The following is a 22,034-nucleotide window of genomic DNA, read 5'->3' as shown; positions in this document are numbered from 1 at the left end:
TCAGACCACATGCTGCGCGCACCGTTTGTGTGGGGAAGGCCTCGTGATTGTGGTGAAGCTGTGGGTGTGGGGAGCTCTGAAAGGAAGCTGCGTGTGGGAGGCTCTGACCACATAGGTGCTTTCATCTGTAGAAGGATCTGTACTGGCAGAGGGAGTGCCACACTGAGGGACTGCAAGTGCCACAGCTGCTTCTAGTGTAAGAGTGTCTGCATCAAGTCCGTCAGTCGTTCCCTGGCAGGGATTCCTTTCTTCTGGGGGACCTCTTAGAACTCCGACACAAAACCTGTTTACCCTGACGGGTGAAGGGCCAGTATTTGGTCCTTGGTATAGGAGCTAAAGAGCAATTTGTACCGAGTTACCTGCTACGTTTTGCTTCAGAATTTTACATTGATATGATCAAAGAATCATACAAGATGCTTGTCCCACCATATTTGGCTCAGGGCAATAAGCAGGATGGATTGAATTGCTATTTTTCATTCAAAGTAATAGCAGGGTACCTGCTGATTCATAATTAAAGTGCATGCAAATGCTATTTCTGAAAAGGATTACGCACCTCACAGGACAGGCTCCAGTAGTCCAGGTACACGGCTTCGCTTTGCCTGATGTCAAGGTTTCCATGTTGTCCACCACGACGGTAGGTAAGAGTCTGGTGTGGACATAAGCACACCAGTTCCTGTATGAGAAAGAAGGAACAAGCTTAATTGATTTTTAAATCACAACTGTGATATCCAAATAACATTTCCCCAAATACAATGGGAACATGACACTTCAAGAGGAAGGATGGCCTTGTGATTAAGGCAGGGGACTGGGATACAGAAGATCTGGGTACAGCACCAAGCTCTGTCATATGTGATCTTGGGCGACTCACTTCATCCCTCGGTGCCTCAACTCCCCGTCAGTAAAATGGGGATAATAATTCCTTTCTGCCCTTCTGTAAATGTTGGGGCATGGACTGTTGCTTACTAAATGCTTGTGGAGCATCTAGTACAAAGGGATCCTAATATCAGTTGAGGCCTTTAGGTGCTACAGGAACACAAACAAATAACAATAACAGTATACTTCAGCAGGCATTTTCTAGCTTTGAGGCCATAGAAACTTGTTCTCTGGGATTCACAGAAGTGGGTCCTGGAGTTTCAGTATTCACACATCTATCAGTATTTCTATGTCATTGATAGGTTTTCACACCCCACTTTTTTAACCAGTTCTAATATTTACTCACTTTGTGTTGTGCTTTGAGAGCCTTACAGGAAAGGTACTATGCTTGGTGCACTGAGCCCAACTGCACTTGTGACTGCTGGACTACAGAGATTTGACATCCACAGAAACTGCTCTCTATTTTGAGAGGTACTTCACACTCAGCAGCACTCATGTATACCACATTATGGGGCACTCAGACACAGCCCATATTATATAATTATTGAAGAATGTGCTTCATATAAGAGTTGTTGTGTAGTTTCTTTGATCTTGTTTCTCTTACTCATTGTATATTTCCTTGGGGGTTTACATCAGGAAAAATATGTCTTTTTAACTGGGGGTGTAAAAACTCTGTGCTCTCGTATGAGGCTCTGTTTATATTCTCTTTCCTATGGCTGGGACTCATAGCTTCATTCTTTTGTGTCAGTTTGCAAACTGCATCAATAAATATTTGGAAAACATAAATGCAGCCTCCAACAGTAAACGTAAGGATCAGATTCTTCTCTCATATAGAGGGTGTAAATCAGGAATAATTCTTTCGATGTCTATGGAGTTACACTCATGCAAAACTGGTGTAAGTAAGTGGAGAACCAAACACTATAGTTATAGCAGAGAGATCATAAAATCACTTACAACAACCACGGGATTGTATGGGACATAAAAGTCCACCAATGGAGTGAGGAAACAAGGGAACTTCAAAAATTATCACAGTTCTTCAGAATAAAAATGACACGTTTGCTAACTCCCTATCCTGTGTAATACAGGTGAGTTAGGTAAGGGGAGAAAAAGGCACAGGTAGCCCCTTCCATCCCAGAACACTTATGCAGCAGTAGGAAAAAATATGCTCCTAGCAAGTCTCTTGCTATTGAGTGGTAGGAATGAATTCTGGCTGTAGCACCTGCTGGTGCTCTGTAATCCTAAGGGAACACAGCCTTCTATGCATGCACGTGGCCAGGCCTCTTGCCTTCCTGTGCATATGAGGTGGTTGGCAACACATGCTAATGAGTTGCAGGTTACACCCATTTAGAACGTCAATCCTCAGCGTGCACCCCTCCAGCACCTGAACCACCATGCTTTGCATGTCCAACCCTTGCACCCGGCATAGCTCAGGTGAGGATTCTACATGGATAACAATGAGATCAGAGATAGTCCTTATCTTTGACACACAGTACAAAGGTGAACTACGTCTCCCATCATAGATGTGGGGTGAGTATTATCTCCTTTTTATAGATATGGAAAAAAAGACTGGATCAAAGTGAGTCGTGGTATTCAGGGGTGGAGTTCCTACTGAAGCCAGTTGTTTATGCTCAAGCTGCATTTGGTACGCGGCTTATAATTTTAGGTGCCCCACCTATGACATGGAGAGCTTGATTTGCAGTGGTGCTGAATATCCCCAGTTTCAACTGTTGCAGGTATTCAGAATGTCAGAAAAATCCTGCCTCTGAATTTCTAAAGCTGGCCACCCAGCAGCTAAGGCACTCAAAAGTAGAGGCAAAAATTTAAAACGGGGCCCGAAATAACTCACTCGAAGCTACGGTGAGGCAGTGGCAAGGTTAGAATTTAAGAATTCCTGGCTCCCACACCTGTGCTCTAACTGCTAGATCACACTTCTTCCCACAGAACTAAATTAATTAAGATAAAACTGGTAGCACTCTTAAAATTAGATATGTTTTTACACTTGAACAAAGGACAAAATGAAAAAAAAAAAAGCAGCCACAAGAACCAATTTTAAAATACATTAAAGGCCTGAAACACAGAGAGCGTTTACTTTTCAGAAACGTAGCCTACTTTTTAAGATTCATAGTGCAAATCCACTAATCATAATTATGGAGAGTGGAAGAGTTACTGAAACTTGCACACATCTTTGTTGCTGGATGCATTCCAATGGGGGATGGGAAAGGAAGCAGCCAAGCCCACTCCAAAATATTGGCTAAGCATTGTTTTGTTTAAAAAAAAGTCAACATCATTCTCTGATCTCCGTAAAAAATTAACTCTAGTGTTACCTGCAAAGAGCATTTGTATTTAAAATGGTTAAACTGATTTCAAGCTGCATCAGAGCAATGGCTAAAGTGGTTCTCTGTAGCCTAGCAATCTTTGATCAGCCTAAATTGGAGGAAATATGGATGGTAAAAGAGCCCCCGGTGAGACTCATAATTAGGTTTGTGCTACCAATGAAATAAGCTCATTAAGTGATGCTGAAAATGTAAATATAATTTTGAAACCAAATAGTCTGAACAAAATTTAGGTTTAAAAATAGAAAATGAAGCATGACGGAAGGATGATGACAGGGAGTGTAAAGGCAAAAGCAGCCACTCAAAACAACTGTTTTGCATAAAGTGAATTTAAACCTGAAAATCCTCTTTACCTTTCATGGAATAATTTATTACAGATTGGAAATACTGATTTCTAAACCTGTGGGCTTTGTCATGACCTGCAGTTGCTATTGCCCTCCTTTTGCACTAACTTAGATTTGATTCGTGAAACATTGTATTTTAAAAACAGAAACAACCACATTGGTAGTAAGAGTGGAAGATCCCTGGGTGGCCTAAAGTCCATGTAGCAGCTTTTCACAATCCTCTTGCAGCTCCCTACATGTGGGGGCGGGAAAACACTGCTGGAAAGAGGCTGCAGTAAGAGTACCCCTACGCTCCCACTGTTCCTGGCTGCTAGAGAACACCCTTTTGGCAGGGCCAAATTTAGGATAGTGTTTGGGTGTAAAGCCAACTTTGCTCCACAGCCACATAGTCTTGCACCAAGTGCCTCATGGCTAAATTTGAGAATCGGAGCCATATTAAATAGTGACAAGGACATTTGCCTGGCTCGCGATAAAGGATCAAATTATGGTGCACTGCAGATGAAGGAATGCAGGAAGCCTTCTCCTCTCTCCCCAGTGCTCCAATATAAAAAGCAGCCGTGCTGTCCCATGCCCCTCACGGTGCATGCCAGGGAAGTTTGGGGTTGTTGAGGGAATCCATGCTGGACCTACAGGAAAGGTTAGCAAGCATCACTCCCACTGGCACCAATGCAAGCATTATGGAGATTCAGGGTCCAATTCTCCTGCCAATGCAAGCTAAGAAGCCAATGTAAATAATTCTCATGTTGTAGGGTCTTGGGAGTGGGACTAATCAGGCCAATGAAGCATCCAGTCCCCTCCCCTCATGCACCAAGCACATTGCCATGCTGTGGCACATATTCACTAATAATGCATTTTCCTCCTTAATAGGCAGAACTTATTTCTGAAAGTATTAAACTAACTACGGGGTAGGGACGTTTGCTTACCCATTTGTAGCTGACTGAGCCATCTCTGAGTAAATGGTAATAACCTCATGATATCATGGTATGGATGGAGCAGGAGTATGAGCAGCATTTTTGACCTTCAGAATGATCTAATCCCCAGAAAAAATGCTCTCTCTCTTTCTGTGGAGTAAGAACAAGTAGCACACGAACCCTGAGCTGTGGCGCATCCTTAGGAGATGAAAAGTAGCAAATATCAGTGCTCGTATTATTTACTGTACTTTTGTTTAACCTTTGATAAGAACATAAGAATGGCCATAGTGTGTCAGATCAATGGTCCATCTAGGCCAGTATCCTGTCTTCCAACAGTGGCCAGTGCCAAATGCTTCAGAGGGAATGAAGAGAACAGGGCATTTAACACATGATTCATCCCCTGTTGTCCAGCCCCAGCTTCTGGCAGTTGGAACACCCAGAGCACGGAGTTGGGTCCCTGATCATCTTGGCTAATAGCTGTTGATGGACCTATGCTCCGTGAACTTATCTAATTCTTCTTTGAGCCCAGTTATCCTTTTGGTTTTCACAACATCCCCTGGCAACGAGTTCCACGGGTTGACTGTGTTGTATGAAGTAGTACTTCCTTTTGTTTATTTTAGACCTTCTCCCTATTAGTTTAATTGGGTGATACCTGGCTCTTGTGTTATGTGAAGAGGTAAATAACACTTCTTTTTTTACTTTCTCCATACCAGTCATATGATTTTATGATAACATTCATGATAATGAGCAGACATAATTCACTGACTGGCTGAGATTCTGAAGTTATCAGGGATTATGGATTGTGTATGTTGAAGAAAGAGATGGTTGGGTTAAAAAGCAAGATTGCAGGGACAGAAACGTTCATCTTGAAAGTAAAATGTATGTTGCTCATTCTTGGGCATCCTGGGATCTGCACATGATTAAGTCCATTGCTGAACTGGGGTTAGGCAATAATACCAACTCCCCTTTCTAATGTGGTTGGAGCAAGTGACGTTCTTCCCCCTGCCCCAAATCCAGTTAAAAGCTAGTAGAAGGCTAGTAAATCATAAACTTGGCTCAAGCACAGGGTTCATTGGTGAAGGTCTGTTCTAATTTCTTTGGTTTAATGTCTGTCTTTTTCTAGGTGCTGAAACCACCTTTTTCTGGGCTGATGAATTTCTTTCAATGTCTGTATTAAAATCTTCCATCTCAGTATATCTATTTCACCCACTAACAGTAACAGCCAGCAGGTGGCAACCTTTCCCAACATATGTAGCTAAAGGACCCATGCGCAACATTTCACTCACTATATCCACACAATGAAATACATCAGAACAATTCACCTTGCCCCCTGCACTGCGGCTTTTCTCCTGTTTCCCACTGTGTAGTGTGGTGTGTGCATGTGAGAATCTTAGATTTTTGCTAAGAGAGCTTCCCCATATGAATAACAATTGTTTTTTTAAAAAAACAATTTATAACATTTTTGCTTTCTAAACAGTATTAGAAAAAATATTTGTTAGGGTCATGGCATCCAGAGAAATAGCTTTCCACTCAAAGTGCCAGATCCTCCAGAGGAATAGAGCAGCGAAATCTACTGAAATCAATAGAGAGTCACCAGTTTACCCCCGCTGAGGATCTTGTCTCCTTGTGAGCCAGAATTGTTTAGCTTCACTTGGTGGTTGTGCAAAATTCACACAGAGCCATAAAGGTGCTCCTAAACCCATCCATTAATATAATAGATTGCCTTGAACAAGCAGAATGAGGCCAGGAATCTTATACTAATCACACCACCAAGCCAGGGTTGTAGGAAGGATAGAGATCACTGAACTGTAATTAAAAAATAAGAAAAAAATATTCTGTTTAATTCCAACAACTGCAAGAAAAAAGGGATATTTTTAAGTGGGGAGATGTGTATCCTGCTTTGGAGCAGTTCAATCAGCCCCCTTTCTATAAAGAAGGCTAGCCTTGCAAAGTTGTCATGAAAATTTACCAGCCCGCTGACAAAATCAGCTTGTTCATTGGGGAATTGTACCAAAGGCCATTGAAGCGAATGGGGGGAGTATTTCTATGGGCTTTGGATCAGGCCCCTTATTACTAGGATGAGTGATGCAAATGTAAAGTGAAATGTGATTTATTCAACCATCAAAAAAATGTTCATTTCCCTGGGGCGACTGGGAGAGTGGACGTTTATGAGGCTGTAAGAACCATTTCCGTATCATGTTGCCACTGTAAATCCATTACAAAGCAAAAAAACAGAACATCCACTGCCAGCTCTGCAACTTTGCTTCCATTTGCTTAGAAACACAGATGATGCGTCTGAACAATCCTTGTAACTGTTCCTAAACCCTGGCAAAATGCACACTCCCGCTAGCCAAAAGCCCAAAGGGCATGGGTTTAGTTCTGCTCCCTTACTTGTTTTGTACCACTGCTGAAAAGGGGTTTATTTTTATCCACAAGTAAATTAGATTACTTAGCTTTTAACTGATGCGATATTGAATCTGCACAGTTGAACTGCATTGAACCATGGGATTACTGTGTAGCTGAAGGAATACAAAAGGACCTAGATCTGGAGCACTAATTAAAGGCAACACATAGCTCTGTGATTGATTCAGATGATATTCACTGTATACATTGCATGGAATAGTGTAGGAGATACAGAGCCTCATTCTCCCCTACTTTGCACTTTGTGTCATCATTTACACCAGTGCAAAATGGTTGTAAAATGCTACCCAATCAGAATGGTAGCATATTACACCTGCTGTGCACCGATATATACGTCTCCCCAGGATACAGGGCTGTGGAGAATCAGGCTCATAGAATAGCAAAGTAAAATGCAGGAATAGGGGTGTTGGGTCCAGCATTCTTACCATATTCCAACTTGTGAAACCTCATTGCATCTATGTAAATTCCCCTTGCAATTTAAAGGGAATATGAGATTCTTCACTTTCTTTCTCAGGCTCCAGTGCAGCAAAAGACTTAAGCACATAGTTAACGTTAGGCATGTGAACCTTCCCCTTGACTTCAAGTTAAGCACATGCTGAAGTGCTTTGTTAAAGCATGGCCCTATAGTGTTGTGGAGCAGTATAGTGTGCAAAGAAATACTACTTTTTTTTTAAAAAAGGATGATTTTCCTTTCCTTGAGTCTCAGCTTGCAGCCTTTACCACATTTAGCTACTCCACATTCATGCTGGTAATTGGGCTAATTTTCTACTGCCTTACACTTTTTATAGTTACTTGCACCTGTTCAAAAGAAGTGCAGAGTGAGTGTAATATGCCAACCCTGGTATAGGTGAACCCTTGCATGTATTAGAAGTGGTCCCAGTTTAAATAAGGTGTATTTTTAAATCAAATGTTAAAAAAGTACAAACCCTTCTGTGGCTAATTTTAAATTGATTGACTTATTGATTGATTTAGATACTTAAAGGAGTCTGTGCCTGTTTAATTATTTCATTTTAAAACAATTTTTCTTAAACGGGTACATGTTTTAATTCAGAAAAGCTGAGAGAGAAGAATTCTGTTCCAGTAGCATCTTACACTCATTCTGCATAAACACAAATGCTTATCAAGGTGCAAGTCAGGATAGAATCTGACTTCAGTGGGACTGCTCATGTGAGTAAGGGTTGCAATGATTATGTCTTTTATTACAAAAAATTAACCTCGTAATAAGTTTTCGCCATCTGAAAATAGAGTTATTCAAGGAACACTTGTTAGGTTGAGTCAGGCCTTGAATTTAGATTATGTAGAAACAAGATGTTACAAAGCCTATGATTAATAGAAATGTATCCATACTTTTTTTTTTTTTTAGAAAAGATTCCAATGAGAATATTTCTTAGTTTGATTGAAACAGCCTGCCAAGTATTTGTACTGAGAGAGTCTACACATTTATATAATGCAAATCAGCATACTCAGAGAACAGAAAGAAACATCACAGCATTTTGCTACTGCCCCATAGCCCAAAAATGACAGGATCAATTTTTTCCCCCTCGATGATTTTCTTGGTATCCAATGGATGACACAATAAGAAGCTCTTCACCTGTTCCGTACCTAAAGACATGATGGATTCTCGATCGCCTGCACTCTTTGAGGCTATGTCCTTACTATGAGCTAGGAGGGATGGGATTCTCAGCTCACATACACATTCTTATGTTAGCTCAATGAGAGCTAGGCAAGTGCAAGGAGGAGCATAGTCGCACAGGCAGCCGTGGCGCTGCTTACCTATGCCGAATACTCCTCCACAGGGTTCAGGTGAGACTTTGTATTCAGCACGGCTGAGCCATGTTGCCACTGCTCATGCTACTGTGGCTATGTGGCTACCGATACTCATGCTAGCTCTCATTGAGCTAGCAGAAATGTGTGTACATGACCTGGGAATCACACCCCTAGATCACAAGTGTAGATGCCACCAGAGCTAAGACTGGAGATCTTGTTAAAAGATATGCTGTAACTCAAGCAAAAGTTATGGACTTGATGGGGAAATTATTGGATGAGGTTCTGTGGCCTGTATCATGCAGGTCAAAGTAGATAAATGTAATAGCCCCTTCTAGCCTTAAAATCTCTGATTTTATTAATCCTAATTGAAAATTTAAAAAAATGCTTAAACGACTAGAAATGGACTATAGAAAGTGAAAGTGACTAGTCTATTTTCATTGTCCATGCTAAACGGAATGCAAAAAGGTTCAAAATGTGAAGTAAATTTGCAGAATTCAGCCAGCTGAGATCACTTTGCATGTAATGGTACCATATGCAATGGAGGCTGTCTTTTAAATATGTAGTTTTTATTCTGAGAGAGAGCACTCTTGTTGATATAGAAGAATGGGGAAAAATAAAGGTGTACAATTTGTTTTCTCAGGATTCAAGGCCCTGACATTTTGTCCTGCATTCTCCAAAACAGATGCTTTTCTGTCATCATTCATTTCCTTTGTTGCACATAGCATGTTGAAATCTTGGACAATGAACAGTCCCTTTGTTTTATTCAAATTTTGATTTAACATCATGAGCCATTAAATCTTCTTTCCAATGTTGCAGTGTCAGTCCTCAGCTTCTACTCACCTATTAGCTGATCATCATTTCTAGAGATCAGTAAACTTGCTCAGACAAAATAAGGACCATCCTTTGACTGACATGTCAGGTAAGCTGGGGTGGGATTTGAGACCTTTACTCCACTATTTCAAAGTCCAACTGCCAGGTACGCCTGACCTTTCTGAGCTCAGTCAAAATAACCAACATTTCCCGCAGTCGAAGTGTAAACTAACCATTCAAAAACACTTCCATTAGCCTAGTTTGAGAGTAAGCCCTCAAAATACAGTTGAGAAACCAACCTATATCCATTCTCTAAAAAGATCATAGTTACAGTTAAATTTGAGATCTTTTCTCTCGAATAATTATCTCCCATAACCTAATCAGCCACAAGCATGAAGTCCCATATGCTATCATCCTTTTAACTTACTGCCTACTTTTGTAGATGATATTTACATTGCTTATGTTAAAACATACCATAATGCTTAGTGGGACAAAGTTTCCCCTGGATAAACCCAAGTATCCCCCAATTACTTCGGTGGTTTGAGTACCATCACCTTCTCGGTAACAGTAGTTAGCAGTTCAGTGTGACTGCATGGAGCTGAGGACAGGATAAGGCCCTGATGCAAAACCCACAGAAGTCAATGGGAGTTTTTCCAGGGACTTCAGTGGGCTTTGGATCAGGCCCTTAGTACTTACTAGGAGCACAAGTGGCAGAATCTTCCCTTCCTTCATTTTCAGTATGAAATCTGCCTTTTAAACCACTTTCAGCACACAAGAAACAGGCGGTAAAAGAAAGACCTTATGAGAACATATGGGGATACCTAGCTGCTGTTCTTTTTCTTGACACATTTATTCTAAGAATTAGTGCATTAATTTTTTAAAGTGTTAATTGCATTCATATCTGTGAGAGTTCATATTTTCTGTGCACCTGATAAGAAATAAAGCAAAGAACTGAATGTCAGACCTGTGTGAATGGTTTAGAACTAAATCCTAACACTAACTGGCCAAGTTGTTAGTGTAATCTTAATCTGTATAATGGGAAGAAGTGACAATAATGTGAGAAACTTGCTGCTCACATGGAATGTGAAACAAAGCGTATGTTGACCATTAAGACAAAGGACCTATTGTTAAGTGAACTAAACCCCTATCAAACTTTAAGAATAATTTTCAATAATAATGTTAAATTGTGCAACCTTTACGAAGAGTGGAAAATTTAGTTTAGGAAGAGTAGAATGTTTCATATAATATCCTGTGTATCAGAAAAAGTGTTTTTAACTGCAAAATGTACTAACCACATTATTGTGGAAAGTCTTGATAGTGCAATATGTACTTGGAAGTTTGCAACATGTACCAGAGAAAAGGAGGTATATGTAAGTGTCACGTGTAAAAAGGGAAGTCATGGCTTGACAACAGTCTATAAAAGATAAAGTTTGGGTTACTGATCCAACAGACAGAACTGGGACCAGACTGTCATTCGTGTCATTGGTTGCAAGCTTTGGTTCCATAAAGATTAGGTGTCATACACCTCTTCTTATTATGAGCTATTCTTAATAATATAGGCAACTTTATTAATAAAGGCAATCACGCTTGACTACTTCTATCTCACGATTTTATTGTTACTAAGACCGAACCACTAAATACATATGTTCTTATGTGTTACCTTTATATAGAGAATAAACAAACATCTCTATCATTAAAGTAATTAGTATAATGGGGAGAGCGGGAGCAGTTATTACCACCTTAAAAATATTGCAGACTTGAGAAAGCAGAACCATCTGCATTTAGAGCATCACTTCATCACAATCTGATCTGAAGAGGAAACTAAGTACCCCAATTTGGCCTCTTACTGAAGGAGCTAAGGGAAGAGCTATTCCTCTGTAATAAATTCCTAGTTCATGTTGCAAAATGCCACTTGGAGAGATGGGCTGGATTCCTTTAGTACTGTATTTCCAATACCATAGAAAACAGAGCCTGCCACTCCAATACCTTGTAATCTTAACCACCAGCCTGAGGCTTAGAAAACCTGCATTTTAGATGTTGCTGTTTTTCTAAGCCACAATGTTTGTTTTCAGCAATTAGCATTTTCACTTAAGTTTCATAATTACAGGGCAGGTCACGTAACACCTCCTTCTTTCCTTCCTGAGCGGTTGCAGGCAAAGATAAGTGATAGTTTTTAGTGTGTTATGATACCTGCAGAGCAGAACTCCAACAACCTCAGGTAGCCTTTACTGTCACTCTGTGTGCCAAATCCCCAAAGTGACTCATCCCAAACTATATATTGTAGTTATTTGTAATATTAATATCACAACTGAACTACATCACCTGTCCATTCATTCCATGCATGGGACAGTACTACTGGGAGTGATCATCCATAACGTAACACTGTTGCAGTACTGATTCAAATAAATCAGTCTCCCACCATCTCCCTGAACTGTATCAGCCCTATTCAACCTAGCTAAATGAAAAAGTCCATGCAGTGTGCAGGTTTTCCTTGGTCACCTTACAGAAGCATGTTTAGTGACCCATCAGTACTTAACCATACTAAACCTTTCACTTCTGCATTCATCAGTGACATTCTTGTAAGTATTCTCTGTTAAAGTTCTGTTGGGACATTAGCATTTCCTTGCCACGGGGCTATAGTGACATATCAGGTAGTTACATGGACCAGCCATGGAGGTACATTATTACCCCTAATACCTAGCATATAACAAAGCAATGAATTGCTGAAATAATGCCAGTTCCCGGTTTAGCAATACACTTCGGGCGTTAGGATCATAATGGAAGTAAATGTGCTCAGAATACACAGATAGGAAAATTAAAAACTGCTAGACCGGGGGATTAGAGACAAGGTTCAGGAATACCATCATGCTCCTTACACTACTGGAGAGGAATGGTATGTTGCAGAAGTACTCATTTAGGCTTTGGGAAGGAAGGTGGAGGACCACTCACTCTTCAAGTATCTCCAGCTAGTTACGAGAGCAATCTTACACAGGAGGCCTCTCTCCATACAGACCGTTGTGAAAGTACAGTAATCACAGCCAGCAGATAAGATAAAAAGCAGGGCTTAAAATGGTGTGTCTTTAAAATACAGGGATATCCAAGGTCTTCCGAAATCCACTCAAGAATCCCTCTCCTCTGAACTTAAAAATCCAAAAGGCCAGATTCACCACCATGTGCAACTCTGGTGATGCAAAGCGTCCATAAACGTGGCTTAACCAATTGGTTAAACCAGGTTTACAGCTATTCTCTGTCATTGAAGCAGCCAGATTATACTGGTGAACATTGCACATCAGCTTTTATTTCTAGGCACACTACACGTTCCTCCATGTCAAAAACATCACAAAAAACATACAGGGAACTGCTAATAATTTCAGAGCACTGGTTATGTCTAGGAATTGCTGCAGCACACACATCAGCTATGACAACTGAGCAAATCCATCATGGTTGTTGGGTTTATTAAACCTTTCTCTGCTTAATAGATGTAATAATAGCAATGAGCAGCAGCATAGTCGGGGTGGAAGGGTAGGTTTATAGATGTCTCAGATCCTGTATGGATTAGCCTGTGACGGCTCTGTACCCCCAATATAATAAAATCATTACACTACCACTTGCAGTGAAATATTGCAGTAATCTAACCTTTGTTGTAAATTAATACCCTTGAATCATATTGGACCCCAGGGTGTAGTTCCAAAACAACTCTCGATTTAATTTTTATTGTAACTTTCTTGCATATGGCATTTTAAGTATTTAAATGACAACTAGTCCTAAAACAGTAAATTGCTATCAATTCAGGATTTAGTTTTTTACAACACTTACAACAGTAATGCCCTATAACAGTTGTCAACCCAGTGTTGTTAATATTAAACAGCAGCTCTCTCTCCGAGGCCCACTGAAAATCAATTGTAAGGTTTTGCGCTTCTATAGCACTTTCCATTTTAGGAACATAATTAAGTCCAATTCCTGAGACCAGTGGCCAGTCTGAATAGCCATGCTCGGCTTGGATATGGGAAAAGGATAGCAAGATCTGTTTAGCTGCAGTCATGCTGCTCTGCCCACATAAAGTCAATGGACTTACTCTGAACGTACACTAACTGAGAACAGAACTGGGCCCAAAATGATCACATATATCATCCAGCAAGTCAATTTGAGCTGGAAAATTAGCTTTGGTGCAGGTTGTCCAGTCAACTAATATTTGTCTTATGTGGAGTCAACAGTAGTAATGTGCTTCACTAATTAATTAACTTAGTAGATAACAAGGAGACAGAGACAGGGTCTCTGACTATAATCCAGTTCTGAGCAATGTTCAACTTTGTGTGTCAGGCTCCATTTTTCACTGCTCAGGCCCACCTCTAATTAGCTAGCACTCATTGAGTGTTCAATTGTGGAAGCCCTGTGGTGTGGAATACCCACTAACTTAAAGAACTAAACCCTATTCTGTCACTCAGAAACTAGTTTGAGTGTTTGGTAACCTTTGGTATAGTGATGAGAGGTGGCAAAAAGTATTAATACTGTTCAATGGATACATTATGCCCCTCTTTGAGACTCATTTCTTCTGCATGCCCTACAAGAAAAGAACTACACTGAACAGAATACAAAATCAACCAAACCTCTAATTAGTTTTTCCCCTCTGAGTTTCTCTGAGAGTCCCATCTTCAAAGGGTCATTCAGTGAAAGTGAAGGTGGCTATTCAAAAGAAATACAGGGAAATATTTTTTCACATGATGTACAATTAGACTGTGGAACTCACTGAGGCCAAGAGCTTGGCCGAATTCAGAAATGCTTTAGACATCTATATGGATAACATGACAATCCAGAAATATAAAAGGAACTGCTTAAAAAAAGGTTATGAAGGGACAAAAACCCTCATGTGTTAGGGCTTATTATGGGAGAGGAGGAAATTCTTTTTTGAAGCAGGTTATCCCATAACTGCCTACTGCAAAACTTTTTGCACCTTCCTCTGGAGCATCCGGTCCTGGCCACCACTGGACGCAGGATACCAAACTACATGGGCCACTGCTTTGATCCGGTATGTTAGTGCCTATGTTTGGTGTTTCTGTCTACTCGAGTTGAAGCTCTTTGGCACAAGCACTGTCTTCATTGTGCATCACGTAGTGCTGAGCACATTACTGTCAGTTAACAGATATAACCCTGCCATTAGATATTATCATGAATGCCCCAACTAAAGGGACAATAACTTAAATCTCCCTGTATCCAGTAAGTATTTACCACATTTATGTAACTACATTAGGCTAGAAAACAAAATTTTAAAGTGGCTATTCCAGTTTTTAATTCTATTTCTGTGTAGGATCCCCTTGTTTTTGGATTTTTTTAATGGATTTCTATAGTGAATTTTATTTTGCTTTGATTGTCTAGCATGAAGTGGCCTGGTGGGGGGAGTATTATCTAAATAAAGTGATCACTAATAATGATTATTTAGTACCAAATTTAAAACTATGATAAACTTAATAAAAAAATATTTCTGTTAAGCATATGCATACACATATACACAAACAAAGCAGCACACAGCAAACTGATGGAATTTTTCCAAAATTTGATTTTGACCATTTTTTGGACAAAATTTTGAATACTGACCAAAAGGAATGAATTTATGAAAATGCTTGTGAAAAACAGGCATTTTTTGCATGCTGTAATGTATATGTAAATATGCAAAAGAACTTTATTGTCCAACTGTCTTCTGGGACAATGAAGAAATTCAGATAATCAAGGTTAGGTATCACTGAGGGAATTTCCATTTGACAGCACTGGAAACCGAGTTCCTCCCTCCACCAAATACATCACTTTTTATATGATAAATAAACTTATGTTTTTTCCCCTGTTATCTCTTCCCCTTCAAGGTCTCTGCCTATTGTGCACGAACCTTTTGACAGCAGTGTGCCTGTACAGATGTTAACACACTGGGTTGCTATGAAGGGTATGATGTCAGATAGCTCACACAAGGTCACTGGAAGAGTCTGTTTCAAACTGAATGTAACAAAAGATTGATGTTCCCATTCAAAATAAAGTAAAGGGCAAGTTGGATTTCTAAATTAGCTTAAAGATATGCACTTTAAAGCTATTAAAACCCGCTATTGTGCTATGCTCATGTGTTACACAATGAAGGAAACTCAAAGAAAGCCTTATGTACTGACATCAAGTTTTACCTTGTGCCAGTCTATTTTTATTTAACACCATACTGCAAAAAAAAAAAAAAAGGGTTATCTGTAATCATCTTTAAGTACTTTGTGGGGATGTTAAAAACCCACATTTATTAAAAATAGTTAATACTTAGCTCTTAAATAGCACTTTTATCTCATCTCACAGTGCTTAACAAAGATGGTCAGTATCAGAACCCCCAAATGTTAGATGGCGAAACTGAGGCAGAGGTGAAATGACTTGCCTAAGGTCACCCAGCAAGCCAGTCACAGAGCCTAGAATAGAACCCCAGTCTCCTTAAATTGTTGTAAACATACTCATATAGTTATGACTAGACCTATATTATGGGACGACAGAGAATTAGGATCTTGGAATGAGAAGCAGAATATTAACCATTCTACCTGAAAGACCATCAGGATGAAATCTAATCTGGTACTGTAGGAGTTAGCTCAGAGTGACAGGTCATGCAGCTTGAGTTTGGCATTCTGATCCATCTTATTGCCTTATACTGCAACTCATCCCTGGAGTATCTGAATGCAATATCCAATTCTTGCTTTGCAACTTCACCTGCTGCATGGGGTCTGAGCAAAACAAGGTTTTTGTGTTGAGAAGTAGCTTAGTCCTCAAGTAACCCCACTAGCTTTCATGGGGCTCTTCATGGAAAAAAGGTACTATTTAACATGAGGTATGGTAATTTCTACTTCTGAGTCACATCCAGCCCTGATGGGTGTGACTCCAGTGAGCTCACTTACTCCAGGGCTGAGTTTGACCCTCTATATCCATTTCCCCATCTACAAAATAGGGGCAATATGCACCTATTCCATGGTGGTATTGTGAACATTAATTGAAATTTGTGGGATACTGCAAAGGGAGGTCTGCCGGAGTTGGCTATGGCTGTTTGAGGGGTTTAGAAAAGCTGAGAAATGCCACTTCCTAGTCAGTAGTTACACCAGCTGGAAGCTGAATTAATGTGGAAAAGCCTAGGGACTTCAGTTTTATCAAGGGTTAAAGCCATCACCTATTTCTTGATTCAAACAAATATAAAATTGGTGATACAGTTCCATGATCTCTCACCAATAGAGAGATCCAGTTTAACTTCAGTTTACCTAGCCCACTGTGACAAGGAGTTTGTTTTAACCCACTATATTCATCTTAGAGAACTTCAGTGGAATACTGCTTCTATGGAAGTGCTCTCCTTACTGTAATCTCTTCCTAGGTTAAACCAAATAGACTTTTGTGTCTGTTATCACTTGTACACAGATCCTGCTCCAAAGTCCAGTAAGGTCATTGCCCAAAGGTTTTAGATCAGGTTGCTGCATAATGTGCATGGAGATGTTTTTTAAGAGTTTAATTTTGTTTAAATTAAAAAGAAAAACAAGTCTACATTTTTAATGTTAAAATTTAAATAAGCACTGTAGAAAAGGAAACCTCTATTGTATAGCCACACAGCAATAGATATTCCTGAAAAATAGCAACACCTTGCATCATTCCGCCAAATATCCAAACTCTTAACAATTAAGGAAGCCTCAACACTTCATTGAGGTAAGTAAGGATTATTGTCCCCATTTAAAGTTTAAGAAATTGAGGCACAAACAAGCTAACTGACTAGGGAGACTAGACAGCAAGGGTGAAAAATCAGGACAGGGAGTGTGGTGATGGTGGTAATAGGAGTCGACATAAGAAAGACCCAAAAATTGGGACTGTCCCTATAAAATTGGGACATCTGGTCACCCTATAAGTGACTCACCCAAGCGAGTCTGCCCAGTGGTGAGATTATTCACTAAAGACAGTTGGTCTAACAAGTACCCAGTCATGAATGTTAACTGTGCTGCAATGCCACTTGGTTTGGCTTTCAATTAAAACGTTTTGTTTGGCATCCTCATATTTTAATAGTTTGTGATCCCTTTAACAAAGAGACCAGGTGGGTGAAGTAATACCTTTTATTGGACCCACTTCTGTTGGTGAGAGACTCAAACAGAAATGCGTCCAATAAGAGATATTACTTCACCCACCTTGTCTCTCATCTCCTGGGACCAACATGGCTTCACCACCACTGCATATCCTTTAAGAGGGGCAGTTCAAGAACACAAAGCCAAACATTTTTTAAAAGGCCTCTATGTTTGTGCACCCAAAGAAGTGGGTGTGCAATCTCTTGAACCCACAAAAATGAAAATTCAAGAGGGAGAATTTAGACACCACACTGCTCAATATGAGTGCCTATAACAGCAGGCATAGACCATCTACAATAAAATGTGTGTTGTGGGCAGCTACTTAAAACCTTGAAGTATATTGACCACAGATAATTAGGTTATTCCATCTACCATTCTAGTCATACATGACAGTGAGGACTTGCACATTGGGTTTAAAATAATAAGCATGACAGGCTAAAACTCTGTAGTCTTTACTCAGCCACTACAATGGGCATGATGTTAGGGGGCCAAGGGAACTTGGCAATCATGAGTTTGCAGTTGTGGGTGCATGGACTTGGATACACTGAGTGTAGACATACCTTGAGTATGGACTACAGATGTTGGCCCTGGCTTCCCCCCACCCCAGCCTTCCTCAAATCCAAGTCCTATTGAAATCAAGAGGAACTTTGCCTTTGATTTCAGTAGGACCAGGATATAGTCCATGGCCTTTATAAGCAGTTCATAAGATAAGAGAATAAGATAAGAGAATAAAATATGTAGCTTTCCTTACTTTCCTCGGGTAGTTTCAAAGCTGGATTTTTTGAAGTCAGCATCCTTCTTAGTGCTGGTGGCGCTATAGTACGACAGCCTGGGAGATCTGTTCCCTGTTCTTTGCTGGTTTTTAACAGCCCCTTGTTGGGGAGGTATCTTTCTAGGAGTGCTCTGTGGAAAACTCCCTGTGCTGTTGGATAGGGTTCCTTGCTTAGGATTAGCACCACCACGATTGCCGTTTCCACTGGACTGTGTTGTAGGGGTAGAGGTTCTCTTCTCCTGGGTCCCTGGCAGGGTTTTCAATCCCTGAACCTCTTCTATGGGTGCAGGGGTGATTTTCACAGCATGTTCCCATGATGTACTTGCTGCAGCTGTTTGGGTCTCAGAAGGGGTGGATATAGGGGTTGCCATCAGGTTTCTGAGGCTATGTGTTGCAGTAGGAGGTGAAGTCAAGTCTGCATGGCTTGGCTGGGTTTCACCATCCCTAGTCATGGGCCAGGGCTTGCCAGTGGTAGCAGATTCCAGGCTGCCACTCTGTAAGTGAGATAGAAGCAATAAGAAGATTATCTCCTTCATCCTGTGTTGGTTTGTAAGAGTCACACGATGTCTTGCACGTATTCCTTGTGTGAGGGTCCTGCAGCCGCCTTCTCCTCCTCCTGAGGCGCGGCTCTCAGAGTGAACCTGCACGGAGAGTGCTCTGCCAGTTTTGTTTCTGCAGAAGAGGAAACAGGTTTTTAGTATTTCAAAACTGACTGAGGAAGCTCAATTTCCTGTTTCTCTGCAACCTGTGCCCCCTTACAGGCCTGGAGCCTGGAAGCCTTAGGGGAAAAGAATAAAAAGGGTTATCTGCTGAAGCTACAGGATGAAGATTAATGGCACAATGTGTACATGGAAACTTTGTCAGTGAAGTTAGTTGGGGGTGTGTGTGGGGGGGGAACAAACCAGTTAAGTAATTTCCCTTTCCATGTATCCATGCACAGAACTTTCAAATGTGCCACTTAGTTGTTCATATTTGCTGTGAACTTGCTATGGAGTTCCCTAGAAAAGAACTTGGGTGGACTTCAATACACTGGTACATTATGTAATGTTTGCCATGTTTCTCACTGGAGTTTGAATACTCAAGCAAACAACTGCTGCAGGAATGGAGCTGGTGGGAAGAGATTGCCTTTGCACTAGACTGAAAAAGTATAAATGAATAGAACAACTTTATCTACATGCTATGAGCCAATACCTGGCCCCTTCCTTGTAACACTACCCTGTAGGACCAGAGCACTTTGAAGTTTATGACAAGGAGTACTATAGTTATTATGGACGCATTAGCAGTAACTCCAGAGTTGACGTTGCATTCAAATTTTGAATTTAAGACCTTTTTATATTTAACAATTGAATTTAGTCTCAAAATTTAATATATGCTCTTTGTGGGTCAACTGAATTTTCTATAATAGCTTTGGTCAAAGATTTACTAACTTTAGCAGAGGAAACTTTTCTGAATGAACCTTCTTTGAATTTTTTCCCCACACTTATAAAATGTCCCCCCATCCTCTAACTAAAGAGCCACAGCAACTCACACACACACACATTTCCATTGCAACTCTGACACAGGCCATTTCTGAAAACATTAATTTTAAACACAAACAGACTTATTCCCTGTCCTCATTTTAACCTGCTTTATCTCTGGGATGAAAAGCCAGTGGACATTTTGAGTTCTATTGGCTAGTTTTGTCCTCTGATGCTGCCAGCCTGACTTCCTCCATCTTCACTCAGCACAGAGACCATGAGGAGCTAAGGAAGAAAAACAGGCAGCAGTAGGTATTAAAGAGAGCTTTGGGAGCCATAGGGAATAGACTGAAGATCTGTCAGGCCATGAAAGGTAGAGTGGGGCAGTCAGTGACTAATGGGGCTACATTAAAGGTTCCTGCCTATGTATCAGGCCGATGGAGGGAATCAAGTCTTTATGTGGTTGATACAGACTCAGCTCCCCTTAGCACTGATGATGTCTTGACTTCACAGTACAACAGGCAACAGTGAACTAAGGAACCAAGGGGGGAGTTGACAGCATGCTCTACTCAGCACTAGACTGGCACTTCCTCCTGGTCACTGTGGGGAATAGCTCACTAGGTCAACACCCTTTCCCACAGTTGCTCACAAACCCACACCTCTCTCTCACGCCACAAGCTGCTACTGCTTCTTTGTGACTCAGCCCTCCAGCCAGGTCACCGGATGCATTTTGCCCTCCTGGGGGTTGGAAAGTCTGTCTTTACGAGCAGCCCTAGGGAGTCTTCCCACTCCCTGCTTCACAGTGCCACTCTCTCAGCGGCTGGCAGGGAAACCTGGGCCCACCCTCTCCTCCAGGTTCCAGCTCAGGGACCCGCAAGTCAACAGTCAAGGTCTGGTCTTTTCTAGAAGATTACTACCTTTCCCTGAGCCCTGGCTTGCCTCCCCTTGACTCTAAGTTTGTCAGCTCAAACACACCTCCCTTCTCCAAGGCAGTAACTAGAGCATTTCCTACCAGCCCCTTTTTCCTTCCAATCTCCTGTCTTTATAGTCCCAGCCCAGCTTGTTCCTCCTCAGGTGGGATCTTTCATTCAGTCAGGGGATTACTTGGCTACCTGATTCCCCTCAGCTGCGGCCTGTTGGGTTATGTAAAGGTTCAGACTCACCCCTGCGGTGCCTCCTGCTGGTAGTCACTGGGAATTAGCTCATCCAGTCCCAGAGCATCCTCTGCAGGCAGGTGATCCATCTCACCGCTGGCCCCCGTGTCCCTCCCAGGACCCAGTGCCCCTTTCTCTGGGGTGCTCCCCCCTGGCAATACCCCTACACTCTCAGGTTTTGGGTCTTCCCACCCAAGGGAATGCCCCCCACCCTCTAACCCCACCTCACCTCAGTTTGGGCTACTGCTAGTCTCCACTTAGCCCCTTATATCAGGGCCAAACTGCAATGTATACACCACTCATCACCGGCAAGGGGGTTTGGGCCTGCTGCCTCCGCCTACCCATGGGCTGCCCCTCTGCAACCCTGCACCTATTTGGCCTGTAGTCAGGCCTGCAGCCTGAGGCTTTCCAGGCTGGAGATCCCAGCTCCTCTGGCCCTTCCCCAGCCCTGCTCCAATCTAGGTGTCCTGCTCAGCACCTTGCAGCCAGGACCTTCTCCCTCCCCAGGCAGAGGGAGACTGACTGGGCTTCTGGCTCACAGCCTCTTATAGGGGCCAGCTAGGCCTGACTGAGCTGGCCACAGCTACTGCTGCTCCCTTAATCCGGCTGGGCTTTTCCCCATAGCCCCAGCCCTCTCTCCGGGCTGGGCTCAGCCCTCTCAGGGCCAGAGCGGGTAACCACCCCACGACAGGTTAATTAGCCCCCTTCTCAGTCTCCATCAACCTTTTCCAGGCAAGGGTGGGGTAAACACCCCATCACAGGAAGGAATGAAACAGAGAAAGAGTGTGTGTGAGAGAAAGTGTGTGTGTGTGAGAGAGAGAGAGAGAGTGTGTGTGTGTTTGCGCGCAGGGGTGGCCCGTCCATATAGGCAAACTAGGCGGTTGCCTAGATGCCAAGTTAAATGGAGTTCCAAATTTGAGGAAAAAATAACATGAAAAAAAAATGAAAAAAAAATACAAATAAAATAATGAAGATGTCATAATTTCAATTCCTATGTGCGTATGGTGGGAATATGAATTATAATTCATTTCTCTATCTTTCTGAGAATTTATTAATATGTCAAATCTTTTATTTACTGCAAACCTAAATA

General features: G+C 41.5%; 1 protein-coding gene across 2 annotated transcripts in view; it reads right to left on the bottom strand.

Annotated features, from left to right (window-relative positions):
* MMRN1 (multimerin 1) overlaps positions 1–21,464 on the bottom strand; it is a 65,748-nt gene extending 44,284 nt beyond the window's left edge. For both annotated transcript variants that reach the window (XM_007052740.4, XM_027831865.3), the window contains exons 1-3: positions 20,954–21,464; positions 18,313–19,005; positions 554–673 (exon numbers count right to left, since the gene is read on the bottom strand). In XM_007052740.4, the coding sequence (XP_007052802.3) occupies positions 554–673; positions 18,313–19,005; positions 20,954–21,033 (893 nt within the window). In that variant the 5' untranslated portion in view covers positions 21,034–21,464. The remainder of the gene's footprint in view (positions 1–553; positions 674–18,312; positions 19,006–20,953) is intronic.
* Positions 21,465–22,034: the final 570 nt, after the last annotated feature.

Source organism: Chelonia mydas, chromosome 4, assembly GCF_015237465.2.
Source record: "Chelonia mydas isolate rCheMyd1 chromosome 4, rCheMyd1.pri.v2, whole genome shotgun sequence".
Taxonomy (NCBI): domain Eukaryota; kingdom Metazoa; phylum Chordata; order Testudines; family Cheloniidae; genus Chelonia; species Chelonia mydas.
This window is presented reverse-complemented; position numbering and strand designations above follow the sequence as displayed.